This window comes from Fusarium keratoplasticum, chromosome 1 (assembly GCF_025433545.1).
Source record: "Fusarium keratoplasticum isolate Fu6.1 chromosome 1, whole genome shotgun sequence".
Classification (NCBI taxonomy): domain Eukaryota; kingdom Fungi; phylum Ascomycota; class Sordariomycetes; order Hypocreales; family Nectriaceae; genus Fusarium; species Fusarium keratoplasticum.
Window position 1 is genome coordinate 1,195,215 of NC_070529.1, and position 17,356 is coordinate 1,212,570.

The 17,356-nt window shown below is 55.2% G+C and overlaps 3 protein-coding genes across 3 annotated transcripts; 1 reads left to right on the forward strand and 2 right to left on the reverse strand.

Moving 5' to 3' along the window:
* Positions 1 to 589: 589 nt before the first annotated feature.
* NCS57_00037200 (IPT/TIG domain-containing protein) lies at positions 590 to 4,864 on the forward strand (the record flags this gene model as incomplete). The annotated part of the gene is made up of 3 exons (XM_053050458.1): positions 590 to 1,216; positions 1,274 to 4,648; positions 4,703 to 4,864. 3 exons carry the CDS (start codon positions 590 to 592, stop codon positions 4,862 to 4,864), a joined length of 4,164 nt encoding a protein of 1,387 aa, XP_052918973.1.
* Positions 4,865 to 6,359: 1,495 nt separating this feature from the next.
* Positions 6,360 to 7,850, reverse strand: NCS57_00037300 (uncharacterized protein; the record flags this gene model as incomplete). Its single annotated transcript, XM_053050459.1, has 1 exon — positions 6,360 to 7,850. The coding sequence occupies one exon, from the start codon at positions 7,848 to 7,850 to the stop codon at positions 6,360 to 6,362; it is 1,491 nt and encodes a 496-aa protein (XP_052918974.1).
* Positions 7,851 to 9,527: 1,677 nt separating this feature from the next.
* NCS57_00037400 (Developmental and secondary metabolism regulator veA) lies at positions 9,528 to 11,193 on the reverse strand (the record flags this gene model as incomplete). Its single annotated transcript, XM_053050460.1, has 2 exons — positions 9,528 to 10,951; positions 11,043 to 11,193. 2 exons carry the CDS (start codon positions 11,191 to 11,193, stop codon positions 9,528 to 9,530), a joined length of 1,575 nt encoding a protein of 524 aa, XP_052918975.1.
* Positions 11,194 to 17,356: the final 6,163 nt, after the last annotated feature.

Below are 17,356 nucleotides of genomic sequence, written 5' to 3' on the forward strand. Positions count from 1 at the left end.
ATCTTCGCCTTTCCATCGCTGGACGACTTGTCCTCGCTCTCTCCGCCGCAAACTAGCCCTCACCTTCTCCTCCGAACAAACATCGCCATTTCGACATCGACTCACCTCGTCCCGTCCCCAAAACCTGCCGCCTTCGCCGCAGGGACGGACTTCGACCAGGGGGTGACGACAGCAGGCGACACTGACCGTCTCTTTTTTCCACTGACCGACCTACCTAACCTACCGACCTGCCGACCGTGCCCGCCGTGTTCGCGTGCGTCTAGGGGCCCGTCCATATTGCACTGCACGTCTGCCCCCAACAGTCAGTCACGGACCTGTTTCGACAACGATCAACGCCGCTGCACCCGACGCTCTTGCTTTTGGAGCCGGATCCTTTTCAGCAACTCTCAGCAGTCCCACATACATATCGAATACGGGCAATTATCGATACTACTACGACCCGTGTCGATGCCTTTGACCCTCCCATTAAACCCCACCGCGAGACACCGACTATAATTTGCGACGCCGAAATCAATTACCCTCCCCAAACACCACGACCCTCACTTCTTGGGCTACGCCTCCAGGAAGCCCCAGCCTTCGTTCGCTGGTCATGACACCCGCTCCAACCGGCCCCGGCAGCCCTCTCATCGCAGGTGTTGCCATGTCGGGCGGCGAATTTGGCGATTTTTCCGATGACGACCTCGGCGCCAACAACCTCTTCGATTTCTCAAACAGCCCAGATACGCTCCAGACACTCGAGTCGCTCGGCGGCGACCCCAAGGCCTTCCTCTCGCCCCAGGATCTGACGAGGGGATCCTTTGCCGATTCACCAACCGGCGGTTATTATCAGGATTCCTCGTCCGAGTCTGCATCCTCCAAGCGCACCGGCAGCTCCACATCTTCAAAGACGGCCATCAACGCGGCTATCACCTCGGCCGATGCCCAAATAGACGACCTGGATTGCAAGATGGAATGGGGTACGACGTTTACTGCTTTCCCCGACGATGACAGCCCTTTTGAGTTTGGCCGCGATCAGATTGATGGCATGTACAACTTCGAGCATGATGACCACTTTTTCGACCGGACAGCGCCGTTTGAGGCGTCTAGTAGCCCCGACCAGGTTACTGCTGCTCGAAATTCAATCACCTCACCAACCATGCCTACTGCAAAGGCTAAAAGTTCGAGCAAAGAAGCAACGCCCAAGAAGAAGTCCCAAAGCCACCACAAGGCTCTCTCAGTACGTACATCACTGGTTGTATCATCGTCGACTTCGGACGTTACTAACAGACTGAAGCAATACTCAGTATCTTCAGCTATGAACGGTCTGAAGACATCAACTTCACGCGAAGTGTCACCCATGTCCATGTCCAATGGTGCTGTATTGAGCCAGGGCGGATCGCCAGCGGCCATGTTCACTTCACCGTCCCCCCACGCAGTTGATTTTTCGAGGGCTGTCAATAGCTTGGGTGCGCAACCCTTGTGGCCAAACAAAATGGATGTGGCGGCACAAGCTGCACCCGATGTCTTGCCCACAACACTTCACTTTGGCGGTCAGATGGGCCAGACCGTACCAATGCCGCAGCAGATGGCGATGGCCACGCATCCGAATTTTGGTGGACGATGCGAGTTGAAGATCATGCCCACACCCCTCAAGTCAAGGGTCGAGACTCAGATTCCCATCAAGATGTTGCTCAGCCCAGTCCCACCTGGCGTTAACAGGCTTCACCTCCCAGCTCACACAATCTCAAAACCCAAGCTTCTTGCAAAGCCAAGTCCTGAGAAGTCCCCTGACATGCTCGAACTCTACGTCTCCTTGGTGTGCACCAGTGCCATGGAGGGCCCTGGGATGAAGGAGAACGCGCTCCAGCGTGCCGCCTCTCACCCCCAAGGCTATCTACCTCCGTTGGATGACGAGGAGAACTCGCCCCAGAACGGCGGTGATGTGAGAATATGTCAAGGATGTATCACCAGAGAACGCAAGCGCGCAGCTCGGAAAAAGATCAAGAAACCTGATGAAGAGAAGCTCTGGAGCAAAGACGAGGAGCGCCGTGTGATTGTGTTTAACACGGCTGAGGTCAAGGAATGGCAGTCTGTCAGCGGAGTCATGATGGACGCATCGGTCGTTCCTGCAGGCACTATGCAAATCGATGCACCAATGCGAATTGCCTGCTATTGCCGACACCACGGCGAGAAGCAGGGGTTCAACGTCATCTTCACCATCAAGGATTACCAGGACCGTGTCATTGCCCAGGCCATGTCTGATCCTATTATGATCACAGACGACCACAAGACGCACCCGATGACAACACAGCTTACTGCCCACCAACAGCCCCTCCCGGATGCTCCTGTGACGACCGCAGCTCCTCAACAGGCAATCGACAGCCTTGGCCTGATCCCCCCTGCCGCGAACAACTCGTTCCGCATGTCGCCATCGACCGGCGATCTCTCAAGTATGCATCGTAACGGCCAGGTTTCTTACCAAGCCTCATCGGGCAAGACAACACCGACTGGCCGGACACTCTCACGCCCTGCATCGCCAACGCTGGGGGCCCCCTTGGCTAAGAAGAGGAAGTCGAGCGCGTCAAGAGTGCCCAACGGGCTTGCCATGACTCGTATCGATGATACGACGCCCTCGCCCAGCTCTCAGGTGAACAACCAGATGGTTACTGCAACGTCTCCCTTCTCGTCGAATTTGAGTGCCTTTTCTCAGGGAGACTCTCTGTTCCAGCAGAATGGTCTTGCGCCATTTGCTACCAGCCCTCCCACCCCTAGTAGCAATGATCAGCCTGGCTTCTTCCCTAGCAACCGCTCTGCTAGCATGGACAACATAGCCGCCGCACAGCTTTACTCAGCGCCTGCATCAGGACATCCAAGCCGTGCCCCTAGTCCGAACGGGCTTAGGAATGCCATCGCCCTTAACCCCCAGAACCAGTTTGCTCAAACATTGACTAGCAGCTTGTTTACCGTTCCCATGGGCATGAACCAGACGAGGGCGTCCCCCGTCATTCATAAGATCATCCCCAACGAGGGTCCCAAGACTGGTGGAATCGAGGTGACGGTTCTGGGTGCGGCCTTCTTCCAAGGGCTCGAAGTTTGGTTTGGTGACCAGAAGGCTACTACCACTACCTTCTGGGGCGAGTCATCACTGGTCTGCTTGCTGCCGCCATCACCTGTTGCTGGAGCTGTCGCCGTCACTTTCAAGCATCAGGCAGCGCAGGCTGCACAGGTTTACCCGACGGGCAAGCAGCCGGCAATCTTCAAGTACATCGACGACAATGAGGACAAGCTCATAAGGACAGCTCTCACAGTTCTGGGCCAGAAGATGTCGGGACAAATCGTTGACGTCAGCGATCTTGCGAGGAGGATCCTCAACGACGGCAACTCGGGCTGGTCCGGTGGTTCATCAGGTGGCTCGTCTTCTGGCGGCCAGATGATGGGCAACACGTTCAACCATGCTCCTAACACGCACCTCGAGTCACAGCTCCTGAAGTGCCTGGATCTCATTGACCTTGATGACAGCACGCACAGGACCCGCCTGGATCTCAAGAGGCCGACTGGTCATACTATGCTTCACCTCTCATGCTCCCTCGGCTACCATCGATTCGTTGCCGCTCTACTCGCGCGTGGCGCCAACCCTGACGCTAGGGACAAGGGTGGCTTCACGCCTCTGCACCTTGCTGCAATCCACAACCATCCCGAGATTGTGCGAAGGCTGATGATCAACCGCGCGGACCCCACAATCAGAAGCTTGTCTGGCCTTACCGCCGCCGATGTTGCTCAGTCGCGTGCTGTGCTACGCGCTATTCGCCGTTCTGAGCGCCATGTCCGATCTCGCAGCAGCGGCGGCTCGCTCCATAGCAAGGCTAGCAGCGCCACATCTCTGCGGTCTCTGTGGGAGCCCATGACCCAGGTCCATACTCACGAGGAGCCTGTCTCGCCAGATTCGAGCGAGGAGAGCCCTGAGTACACATCAGGAGACTTTGAGGATGAAGACCCAGATGAGCACGTGTATCTGAGCATGAGAAGATCAAGTGGCTTCAGACAAGAGAACGAGCGGCCAAACCTCCGTCGGCGAAAGACTAACGAGCTGGAGCCAGAGATGGAGCCTCCCGCAACGGCCATGGCAGCTGCGTCGGCTGCCTTGAAGGAGCACTTCCAGCAGCAGCTCCATCAGTTCCAGCAGTCGATTGCTCTACAGTTCCAAAACCTGCCACACTTCCCTCAGATGCCCGCATTGCCCAACATGCCTGACTACCAGGCACCGTTCATGCGCCGGGTCCAGCAGTTTATGCCAGGAATGGCAGCACCTCGCACGGACAATGAAGACGAGCAGCCACAGCGATGGTGGGACTCGTCGTCCAAGACCACAGCGACGGCACCCCCGGCGTACGATGAAATCTTCCCTCGGGAGGACCTGGACACGAAGCAGGCGTCTGCAGCACAGGCGGCCGTTGAAGCCGAGGCTGACATGAAGTGTGCTGTTCTATACGATCAGACGACCACAACAACTGAGGCGGTCGAGGTTCGTGAGACATGGACGGAAGAGCCCGGAGTTCTCAAGATTGGCCGGAAGAACGCCATCACCAAGGAGCAGCAAGAGCAGTTCCTCAGGGCTCGTGAGGTGAAGCTCAAGAGGCTCAGCAGTGATCGCAACCTATTCTTCATCTGGGTAAGTACTGTGCAACGACACCCGATCCTGAACATGAAGCTAACCAGCGTCCAGATTCCTCTTCTGCTCGTAATGGTCTGTGCCATGGCGTACAGCTATTTCCCAGGCCTTTTTACCTTTATCTGGGCCTTTGTCCGGTCGTTCTACCAGAATGGACTCGATAGGACTCAACAGCTGATTCAACAGAACCTGCCAGAGCGGGTGGTTGAAGTCTAGCAAGATTCATCATGACGGTGTTTGTCTTCATTCTTGACTAATAGATTTGAGGCGTACTCTTCGAAACGACTGGCTTATGGAGTCTGTTTTCCGCATACTTACTTTTTTACTCTGCTTTACTTGCCCGCCACGGCCGATATATTGCTTCTCAACATTTCAAACTCGTCATTCGTTTAGACCACGAAAACAAGCAACGGGTCTCTCAGCGCATGGCTTTTTATGTGTTTACTACCTCCTTTTTTTTTTTTAACGACGGTCGGCGGGGCAAGTCAACGGGGAAATCAACTGGGTGTTGAAACTTTGATGAGTGAGGAGTCCATGCTCGGAAAGGTGTCGTGGATGGAGAATAGTTCCTAAGGTTGGGGCTGATCGGGTCGAGCCTGTGATGACGAGCATGGAGGGACCTTTTTCGAAACCAAGCTGGTGGATTGTTCATACGGACGGCGGGAATAAATGGGTGGACAAGCAGGTATTGTTATGGAGGATCAAGGGTGTGTTTTGTGTATTTCTGGTTATGGGTTCTTGAGGGGAGCAATGAACGGATGGATGGGAGAAGAAGGTTGTTGTTGGTGTCGTTATTGTGTAAGGATAATTGCTAGCGCAAAAGCAAACCAAACCAGAGGAGAAGAAGGGTGTGCTAAGCAGAACACCCGTTGTTGGTTTGCAAGTCATGTATGTATGTCTTTGTCAGTATGTACATAGCAATCCTGTTTGTGGTAGGCATGGGAGGCATGCTTTGCAGATAGGTAGTTACTTGGGAATATCACAGGTATCAAGTAAGACTCGTCCAATCGTGATTCATCAGTCTCAAGTAAGACTATTGATCGTGACCCGTTAAGTTGACATCACAGTAGACATATCCAACAAGAGGCACTTGCAACAGGGACAAGTCGTCGTCAAGAGTAGATGTGTCATTCATTATTATCAACATACCAGATTTGAACCCAACGCCCCTTATTCCCTTCCTTACTGTCAAGTCCCTTCCAAACCGAGCGTATTCACGCGTACAAGGACAAAGGACCGTTGTACCCCATTTGCCCGAATATCAAATTGACATCCATACCCTTTCCTGTCCTTTCCCTTCCTTGCCCACCCAGATCCCATTCATTGTCCGAATAAATAAACAAAACCCCAGTGATCAAAGCTTCGACCAAAATAGACGAAGCAGAGAAAAAGAGACGTTTCAAAACCAAAAAGTGTCATGTCGCATGTCATCATGGATATCTCCAGCATGAATACAGTTAACAACAACAACAAGCCGACGCTCAAAAATCCAAAAGCAACGTTGTTTTGTGTGTTTGTCGTCATCAAGAATGAGAAAAAGAACAAAATCGTGGCCGCATAAAAAATCGTCCATCCTCGGTTATCGAGACGAAGAGTCGAGACTCTGATCGTTGTCGTCTCACCATCACTCCTTTTCGTTGTCGTAAAGATCTAAGGCGCTTCCCATCCATCACAACTCGACAGGGTCGATCTAACATGCCAGTGCTATCAACTAGTAGCTAACATGCACTGCTGGGGCAATATTCTCGGCATCCTCGTCGTAGATGGTAAACTTTTCGGGAATGTTTGGCACCTTGGGGATGCCCCGGTTGGCGTTGGGCGCAACACGGAGCGCTTCGGCAGCACTCCGACGTGATCGTAGAACTCGCGAATGCTGAACTTCTTGTAGTGGCTGTCTAGAATCATCTGCACTGCGTCTAGAAGCAGCTTCAGTCCGACGGTCAGGTGAATCGAAGGAACTCCGACCATTGCCGCCAGGTAGGTGTCCGAGGACACGGCGGGCAAGGGTGTTGCGCTCCTTGGTGGATCCATGAGGCCCCGAAACACTACGTCGAGATAGTATGGCTCGCCGAGATGCCACATTCCGTAGCTTGGGAATCGCAATGTCTCGAGACGCCGATTTGCGTAGTTTCTTGTTCGGGGTGGGCGGATCTCGAGCCGCATCGTCATCCTCGTCGTCAGAAGTCGAGTCAACTGCTGCTCTCTTGGTTCCCCTAGAAGAAGCACTGGCTGGCGACTGAATAGGGGAATGAGAGCGAGAGGCTGATGGTGTCACTGACCGAGAGCGAGAGGATTTCCGGGTCGGTTGAGGCAGCTGAAGATAGTCCCGCGAGTTTCGGCCAGTGGGCACAGTAGGAGCTGGCGCAGCGCCCTTGGGAGTCGGTGGTGGAACAGCTGCAGGAGCTGGGGGGGAGAAGAAGCCACAGGCGACAAGCTCCTCATAGGTGGCAGCCTGGGGATCATGTTGAGGTGAGTGGTTTCTGTGAAAGTGTCGAGACTTTGAGGGCGAGGTAGGGTTGGTGGTTGGCGTAGGAGGCCGTGGAGTGTGAGCTCGAGGAGTTGGTACTCGGGATACTGGTGGGCGAGGGGCCAGGTTCTGAGGTGTAGGTGCTCGAGACAATGCCTCGAGGATGCTTGCCGAGGAAGCCGGAGCAGGTGGCTGAACAGAGGAGTGAGAGGAAGATTGGGCGGAAGATTGAGAAGAGCCAGGGGGAGGCTGTCGAGTAGACTGAATAGCATGAGACGAAAAGAAGCCCGAGGCCATCAAGTGATGATAGTTGGCCAGGATTTCTTCCCGGCTCGGCATCTCATCCCTCTGAGGCTCCTCGGCAGGCTTCTCATCTCTGGACCTTTCATCCCTCTCTCTCTGTCTCCCCCTTTGTTCCGACTGATCCCGCTTACGGCTCCTCTCTCGTCTTCTAGAGCCTCTCTCATCCTCCCCATCCTTCTTGAAACGCAGCCGGCCTCGCACGCCGTCCCAAACCTGGCCCAGAAGCCTTTTTTGCTTCACCTGCTTGTCCGCCCAGTCGTCACTAACCGGCCGAGGCTGCGACCGAACGCTCGAGGAGACTGGACGCTCCAATGCAGCAATCTCGTCGGGGCCCATGAACTGAGCTGGCGGTGCGGCCGAGGTGCGGTCGTTCATGGAACCTTCATGGAAGCGGCTCGCGCTGAGCGCGCGGCGGGTTTTCGGCCGACCCATGCGGTGCTGCTGCCGCCGTTATCTTGGTCGTCGTCGTAGAGATGTAGTTGAATATGTGTAAGTTGTGCATGTACCCAGCGAGGGGAAACCGTTGCAATTGCGGGAAGAGGACGAGCCGAGTAAAAAACTCTCTTTTGGTCGACCTTCTCAAAACGGATTGAGAATCCACACACACAAGAAGTAGGAAAAGTGGCTGGCTAGATAACACAATCTGGGGGTGGGAAAGAGGTGAATCGTCAAGTAGCAACGGGGCATGCTTTGTTGATATCAACGGCGGGCACACGTGAGATTTCACCACGGCAACCAGCAGCCGTAGCGTAGCGCAGCGCAAGGCCGGCCAGCGAAAAATGCAGGAGCGGGGGACCCGCGACCCGCGACGTACCGACGTACCTGCAGCAGTAGCGAGCGAGGCGAGTGGACTTGCTCTGCTGGCACAGACACACGGCCTGGAATGGGAAGGAGGTACCAGGCTACATGGCCGCCTTAGTAACCATCGGGCTACCCAAACGGGAAATGCAGCTTTTGATGCTGCACAGCGACGGGGAAAGCAATTTATCTGAGATGAGAAGGGGCTCGTCTTTTTTTCGTTTCGCTGGAGCTTCTCGGGAAACATCGTAGCCGGCTCCTACTTCAATTAACAAATGGGCCCAATGTACTTGAAGCGATAGCTTCAGCCGGTTGCTGCATCATCATCACATTCCGCCTGTCACTGACCGCGCCTGGGTGCATCAACCGATGATCCGATGAGACAGTCTCAGACATCTTGCAAATGACTTCTGCAGGCTTATCAGAACCCGAGAGGTTGTGACACATGATAGCACTCACCCGTAGTAAATCACGGCTCAGCATATCTCCAATGCACATCACATTTCTCACTCTGCATTGACGGCACACCAAGACGTTTTGAACCCTTGTCAATAAACTACCTAACCATCCATACCAGACACGAAAATCCCATTTGTAAACCCCAGCATAGTCTCCAGTTTCCATAACAATAAATGACACTCGGCGGAGGCGGCACAGCATCTTCTACACAGAGACCCTGCCCTGTGCTCCAACGTTGGAGAAACGTCTCTAGTTGTTCCAGTACCCATCCATCCATGGGCAAGTGGCCTCATAACCAGGAACAAGCCACCCAGTGGTAATCAACGTATTTTGTAAAAAAAGAGAAGTGTGTGTGAAATCGACAGTGTGGAGACGGAATGAAACAAGTAGATAGATAGATAGCCAATAGGAGATGAATAAATAGTGTGAAATGTTGTGTGTTTGCTGAAGAGGATGCCAAAAGTAAAGTAAATTGAGTGACGTAAAGAAATGACAGGTTTCGTCGTTGTTTGTTTTCAAGTGTGCGTCGTCGTCATAGAAAGATCGAGTCCTTCCTGCGATCCAACGTTAAAGAGGGTGGTGTTTTGAATGTGTGTGTGTGGTCAAAGATATTCATGAGTCCCAAACAGAACTCAAAGGTTTCCCTAGTCATCGTCCCATGGATGCACTGCCTGTTCCGAGGCCGAGAGAAACATCACTTGCGCCTGAACTCCTGAACCATACCGCTCATGCGTCCCATCTCTTCCAAGTGTCGCCCGGTGATTAGAAATACACAGCACCAGAACGCCAAAGCGGCGCCAACCAGCCAAAGCCGTCTGATCCCATCACCCCAAGTCGCGCGCATCTGGGTATTTACTGGTATTGGTTGAAAGTAACGACGCCGATCTTGCCATCAGCTCGAGAGTACATGCCCTGATCCGGTTCAGGTGTCATCCCGCGATGGTTGTTGCCATAGTGGGGGTCAAGCTGTCTTTGACCGTTGTGCAGCGGCCTTGTACTTTGGGAGAAGACGCTGTCGTGCTTGCGCTTACCTCCAATCAATACTGACGGCAGCTCGGGAGCAGGGTCGGTCTGTGCCTCGATAGGAGGCAGCGGCGAAACCAGCGCAGCAATCTTGAGTGAGGGCAGGGAGATCTGGCTGTGCATTGGCCGCGGAGGCTGGGCAGCAACAGGCGTAGGAGGATACGATGGTTGTGAGTCTCTTCGGTTGTGGCCATCGGTAGAGTATACTGAAGGTGAGGGGGGAACGTAGGTGCTGTTGGATTGCCGCCGGTCATAGGCGTCATGCTTCATTGACGGCGCAGGCGAAGGGCATGTCGGGGGAAGGTTCCGGTTGGGGAAGGCGTATGAGTTCTCGGGCTTGGGGTACGGTGACTGGGCGGACGGGGGATACGGGCCAGTGGCCGAAACTGGGGTTAGCTGCAAGCCGGGCTGCGGCGCATACTGGCGAGGAGTTGGGTATTGCGGCGCAGAAGGGTCGCCGAAAGATAGGTGACGCGAGCCGGAAGAAGCGGGCTCGTATGAAGGTGGAGGTGGAGGCGGCGGCGGGTATGAGTCGGCGATCGAGGGCCGGCGTGATGCATCATGATACGGAGCACGGTGCTCACTCGAGTTGCTGAGAGATCGGGCTCGAATGCTGTTGGGGTCCTCAGCTGCCGGTGTAACAGTCCTTCGACGGCCATAATCCTCCTCTCGTCGGTCGTAGCCACCATTACCGCCGTTGCCACCACCAGACTTTCCGTCACGCTTCCTCATACGGACGTCCCTGCGAATTCGGACTCTGCAACCCTGGTCGGCAACAGTCTTGCTGAGCTGGGTGCTCTCCATCAATCCGGGAAACTTCTTGGCGCTATACACGCTAAAAGGCTCCGTCTTGATCTCCATTCGGAAGTCGACACCAGGAGGCAGGTCGCCATCAGTGGGCTCAAGATCGAAATCCTTCTCCTCCTTGGTCGTCTCAAACAGGCTAAAGGTCAGACGGTATCGGCCCTCGTGGCGAACCGACAGGTCGGGGAAGATGAAGTATCCGGCTTCGGTGGGACGGTCGAGGTATGCCATACCAGAGGCAGGGACACCGGTCAAGATGGGTGGGTTGTTGGCGGCAGGAGTTTGAACACGGCCATGGGCAATCGGACGGGCATGCTCGAGACTGGCGTAGAGGAAGAAGTTGGCGTTGTAGTCGAAAGTGATATCCTTGCCCTCCTCAACTGTGGGACCCTCAATGATTCGGAGCTCGACAACGGGAGGAGGATCAACAGGTCGTCGGTCGCTGTTGGCTATTGGGAGTCAGCATGCAAGAGACCATATTCGAAAGGCGGACAGGGCTGATGAGAGCATGTCAGCCATTGCCGCCCAATGTCAGCTTACCCTTCATTCCAGAACCGCAAGCACGGGCACGCTCTGGTTGTTGCAGAACCGTCATCTGATACCAGAGGCTGCGGTTTCCTCTGGTGACACGGTGGAGGCGAGCGATGGTGTCGCGCCGGGCGTTGAGGGGGATTGCGGAGGGAGTAGCCATGGTGTCGGTTATCGGAGCGCGTATGTGCGCGCGTAAAGGAACGGTTTTGGAGAATTCAATGTAAGAATGAAGCCTATCCCGAGGACTTGGTCAGTCACTCAAACGGTCGACGGTTTATGCGGGCGCCAGAGGAGAGCGGGTATGCATGCGAAGCCAAAGCCCAAGGTGTTGAACAAGTTTAAAAAGCGTCGATATTATGCGAGCGGGACAAAGCGAGTAGGTGGATTCGCCCGTTGGATCGAGACTCACCCTCAATGTGAGACGCCCGAGTTCAAGGGTCACGGGTCGACTCGAAAGCGTGGATATGGATATGGATATGGATATTCGAGATCAATTCAAGTCAACTCACGGGCGGAGGGCGACGACCGTGATTGAAATGAAGAGGAATTCGTGCCGGCGGAGGAGGGAAGAAAGAGAGAGGCCTCGACGCGACACGAAAGGACGTGCTAAAGGGGTGTGAAGGATTGAATTATGGAACCGGGGGGAGGGAGAGGGAGAAGAGAGGAAGAGAGAGGACGAAAGTGAGAGGCCGGGGGCGGAGGCCGTTGAAGAGGCAGATGGAGCACACAAGGCCAGTAGTGTCTTCGGCTAGCAGGGAGTAGGAGTAGAGGAGCCAGGCCCAGGACCAGGACGGGCAAGACGAGCGCGAGCGAGAAAAGAGACAGGCTTTCTTGAACGGGAAAAAAGGTGGCTCTTTGTCGGCGCTGGGCTAGCAGTTCAGCCAGTGGAGCAGAGCAAGCCCAGTAACGCTATTCCCGTCGGTACTGTGCAGATGGAAGCGAGTACAGTGTGTTGTGTTGTGTTGTCCTCTCCAGTCTAGTTCAGTCCAGTCCAGTCCAGCTCAGTCCAGTCACAGGTGTCTCTTTGCCAGCTGTAGTCGATGCTGACGATGATGACAGCTTCAAATGCAAGGTCTGTTGGTTCGGGGAATGAGATTTCGCAGACCTTGACACAGAAGAGGGGGCCCCCTCGGGTGGATAATTAATGAGACGAGGTGTGCTGTCGGGCTCCGGCAGGGATATTGCCTACCAGCCAACCTACCTACCCACCGCGATGGATGGCTGAAGGGGCCCAGGAGCCTGGATTCGGTACACAGCTGACTCGAACGCCTGGGCAGGTCCGGGCGTGGCAGCTTCAGCGCCCGACCCTGCAATCCCATCCATTGGAGGAGGGCTCGGGGCCCCTACCTAGACCACTGAGACCGCCCGAGGGTGGGATCGCCCGGGGGGCTGAACAAGCCCGCCAAGCAGCGAATGGGGTTCCATTGGCTGGCAGTTCGCAGGTCGGGGGTGCCCACGGGGTGAAAAAGGCGAGGGACGGAGTCCACGGCCAGGGAGACGGGAATCGATCGATGCCCTCCCAACTGTTCTGTTGCGTTGTTGGTTGTTCTTCGATGCGTTGAAGCGAGCGAACGAGAGGTCCAGGTTCCCGGCGCCGCCTTCCCCTACCACCCCTCCCCCCTCCCGTGCCCCAGAGTTTTGCCATTAACTAGATTTGCTGCTTCTGGAATGCCAGTTTTCACCAGTTTCCTGATGACGGTTTCGGTTGATTGTTCTTTAAGATTTGGAATTGCCAAGAAGTCCTGGTAAGCTATTCCATCTTGGCAGCTTTCAGCTCAAGGACGCCATCAACCTCTCTCCCACGTTTCGGACATACTGTGCTAGACGCTCAAGTAAAAAATACAACGGCAACGGTTGAGAAAAGGAGATGGGGTGAGGTGAGGGTTGCGTGTAGATCCGGCCCGGGCTACAAGGCACAGCACAAGAACCACAGCCAGAGCCAGCAAAAGTGCAGATACCGTTGCAGCATCGGTAACGGCAAGTAGCCCAAAAGGCGAAATGCTCCGGGAGATGGAGAAACGAAGCGGATCATGTAACAGTGCGACAGGGACAAGGAAGGGCACGGTGGAAAGATGGCCAAGGGACGAGGGAAACAGCCTTTGACAGGGGTATCGGAGGGTTTTGGTTGGCTTGTTGGGACCAGGATCTTGAGAGACAAGCCTCGGTCGTGTCAGAGCATCGAGGCCAATCACGTCTCTTCGGAGCGCTGCCAGCGGCTTCTGAGTGGCTGCCACTCTCTCGTCTCCTCTCGTCTCGATATCCAACCTTGCAGCCGAGCACGCGACGGCGCCGCCAAGACCCGGCCTGACTGGCTCTCCCGCTCCCTCCCACCCCACGCCCACAGCCCATCACAGCTCATCACAGGCCACCGCCTCCGTCCACCAGGCCACGGGAGGAGGCGCTAGCCGGGTACAGGGGCTGGCGGGTGCAGCACGGGTTGCAGAAGCGGCCGGGCCCTGGCTGGACGCCCCCTCGGTCATGCCAGCCAACAGGCGTCGGCCGGGCTGGCACGACTTGAAAGCTGTGACTATCCATCGCAGAAAGAAGCAAAGAGAGACGAGCACGTCCCGAAAGAAGCAACAAGAGCTGACAAGAAAGGCAGGGCAGGGCAGAACGAAAAAGAAAATCCAGAAACGAGATTCTACGCAGGCATCTGGAGGATATGCACATCATTTCATTATTTGACAACTATAGCCCCTCTCTGTCATCCATTCATCCATTTACCATCGGCTGGATGGACGTTGGATGTCTCATACGCAGAGGCAAGGAGAAAGAAGGTCTCTGTCTCGTCTCTGTCTCTGCCCTCGGCAACTAACCAAGCTTGATTCTCCATCAGAACATGACATGCCTACGTGCGCACCGTGCTATCTATCTTCAAGATTCCCCTTCTCTCCTTCCCACCTGGCCCTGGTCCTGCTTCTTGTTATCCTCCGGGTCCGTCTTGGTCTCCGTCTCCGCCTCCGCGTATGCATGGTTTCTGGTCTCTCTTTATCTGGTGGACGTCATTTCATCAGAGAAACCCGGCCACTGACAACCCTGATCGTCTTGGGGACCTTTCCTGACCAGGCATGGCGCATAATCGGGTCCCATAAAATCGTGCTAGCGAGCGCGGGATGCAGGACCCGGTGCGCGGGAATCCTCGAGGCCTGTCTTGGGGCTAATCCGCATCCGTCCTTTTAGTCCATGGGCTAATGTCTTCTCTTTTCTCACTCGCTCCCGTCACTAGAATTCAAGCAGAAGCAGAATCTTGCTGCTCAGACCTGTTCCTTCCTTCCTTTGATGATCATCCCCGCCCCGTACTGTGCTAAGCCGGATATTATTTGCACTGTATTTCTCGACTTTCGAGATCGTGGGTCGTTATTGAAACAGTCATTCGAGTAATATCCATGTCGCCATTTTCACAGCTATCATCTGCAGCTCGACGTCTTTCCGATATTGTTTCAGTCAGAGTGCGCATTTGACAGCCCGCTTCTGCTGTTGCTTCTGCTGCTGCTGCTTGTTAATGACCTCCTTGACAGGACTGTGATTGATGCCTTCTGCAATGCACATGCAGCGATGCAACGGGCTAACGTGGGAAGTGTCAGGGATTAGCCTCCCTACATCCCTCTCACTGCCCTGCCCTGCCCTGCCCTCGACTAGGCCAACTCCATGTCATTGTTCCGTTCCAGCCACGCATCCATCGTCTCTCTCTGACCACGCTTCGGTACCTGAGAGACCCTGTCCTGTCGCAACCCCTACGCCTGGAGAGGACGACCAGACTTTGTGGCTGCAGTCAACACGCATCGCAATCCCGCTGCTCTCGGTTCTCGTTTTGCGAGATACGACAGGATGCCATGTTGGTTCGAGATGGTTGATGGCCATTCAGATCTGTCTGTACCTGTGCCACCGAGTTGAGTTGCCAGCCCATGAACACTGTGTAGCTGGTCGACTTCGTGATACTGCAAGTCAGCCATCTGCACTGGGTGGCTTGGATTGCAACGGGCTTGGACTCAAGCAACAGCCTACTACTATGAGTACTGGGCAGCAGCTCAATACTACGTCGTCGGCGTTCGGCCCTCAACATGTCTTGAATTCGGCCTGCAGAGGAAGCGCACTGTCGTTTCAGCTAGAGTCGGCTCGGGCCCTGTCTAATCTCGAGGTTCGCGGCTTCAATACCGCACTTGGAGCACGTTCATTCATAACGATCCCTCCATCCACCCATCCATGGATGTGCAAGCACTAATTATCCAGGCGATCTAAGGCGGGGCAGGCGTTGCATTACCCGAGCGAATTCTCCGGGCCATACGGGGCCTCGAATAAGACATTGGAATTCGCATTTACCCTACGTATTCACGACAACAGCTATACTTTCTCTTTCGCTCTCCCTCCTCGAGACACTCGCAGCAGGGCAGAAAACGCTGATCGGCTGCCTCGTAAAAAGCCTATCACGGGCAGGGTCCCGACTCCCTGGGCGCGGCGCCTGCGCGGACCCTTTGGCTGGGCTCCCTACGTTCCAGCAGCAATTCTCGTCGTCTCAGCCTCTCAGGGTCACGGCAGGCCCCTACCCTGCACTGTTGGGTTGGTCAGATCATGAGGTGGCCTCCAGTTTTCCTCATTCCACGGTATTGCCACTCCAGGCTCCCTGCGGTCCACCCAGGAAAGGGTCTCCCAGCTGCCCTTCTCCCGGGTCAAGGAGGGGGCTATCGATTTGCCTCTTCGGATCCGAGGGACGGGCCGGGTGGGACGAGGACAGACAGTTGGCTCTTTCTCCAGTTTGCCGGTCATCACCAACAACCTGAGCAAACACACGGGACTCGTCTGGTGACCTCTCAACTTGGCAGAGGCGAATCTTGATAACCTGTCAACGACCCTTGCCGGCAGAGATGACCGCAGATTTGAGCCTCCCCCTCCCCTCAGATCGTATTCATCAGCCCGCTGAGGCAACCGTTATGCCTCGAGATGCTGCTGTGCGCCACCAACAAGTCACCCTGCCCCCCTCCCACTGCCGTCCATACCTCTGGAAGACGGAAAGTCAGGACTTACGGAATGCCGAATCGGGTAACCAGAACGTCATGCGGTCCAGCTGCCTGGCTTCCTGAATCATGTTCAAACAACAAGGTTTCCACAAGGCTGGGTGCTAAGCGTTGACCGCCGAACTCGCCCGGACAGCATTCCAACTCGAGATGATTTCAACAAGATGGCGTTTTGGAGCGGTACGTGGGTTTGTGTTCCTTTGTCCCATTGCCAGGAAGACGACGCTGCTGAAAAGCTCACCAAGTGTCTAGGACGCATTCGTCTGTCTTATTGGCTGCTCTGCAAGCCCGCCACCAACAACATCTCACCTGGTGGCTGCATTTTCAAATTGCTCACAGCCTTGGCTAACTCAGTTGTTGGTCCTCACATGGCGCAGCATGGAACGGCTTACCTCTCGATCGGATACTGTCCTTTCTTTGTTCCCGCACCCAGGACCAAGGCTCGAGTTGCGGGTGTAGATTCGCCAGAGACCGCCCGCTACACGCCACAATCCAGTTGCGTATGCTGGCATGTCCCATCATGGTCCTGATGATGACTGGTTGAGACACGTTCCCCTCCATCAGCCGCCAGTGTCTTTGCCTCTCATGGCATAGCCAAGTAAGAAGAGTGAAACCAGCCTCTGGTGTGATGGTGGGCGTGTCTAGGCCCTCGGAACCTGAGAAGACCAGCGCCATCGCTGCTGTGTCACCATTGACTTCCCATGCCCCAGGTTTAGTTCATCTTGGCGCATGCGACCACCGAGATCTGAATGGACCGGATGGGCAGCGATCTCTGCCGATAGGGCTCTGGGCGGCATCTGCGTCTACTGACAGATTTGGGTTGACACACCCACAGATATCACATACAAGATGGGCAGCCGGCAGCACAAAGACTGACAATCGTCAAACTGCTGTTGACTGTCAACGCTGGGACTTGCCTGGGCACACAGGAATCAAGCTCACCGGCATCTTGTGCACTCGATACTGGCTCACCGAGTTCAACTGCCCCAAACTTGCCAAGAAACAAGCCATGGCTGACGGGCAATGCTCATCACCACATGCTTTTCTTCTGCCGTGCGCCCCTCTCACCCTCACCCTCACCCTCACCCCCCGTTGGGCATCGCCGAGCACTTTTTGCTCGAGGTTGTCGATCAGCAAACATGCAGCAGTATCCCGCGAGCTGCGGCCGTACCGCACACGGCTGTCTCGGCCTTGTGTGTCCCTATCCCCTACCTACATGATGCAGAGCGCGCGTAGTCCGTGTCTCATCATGTCAGGACGTTTGAACGGCCGTTGATGCTGCCCCCTCTTTCTCTGTGACCATCTCGTCTG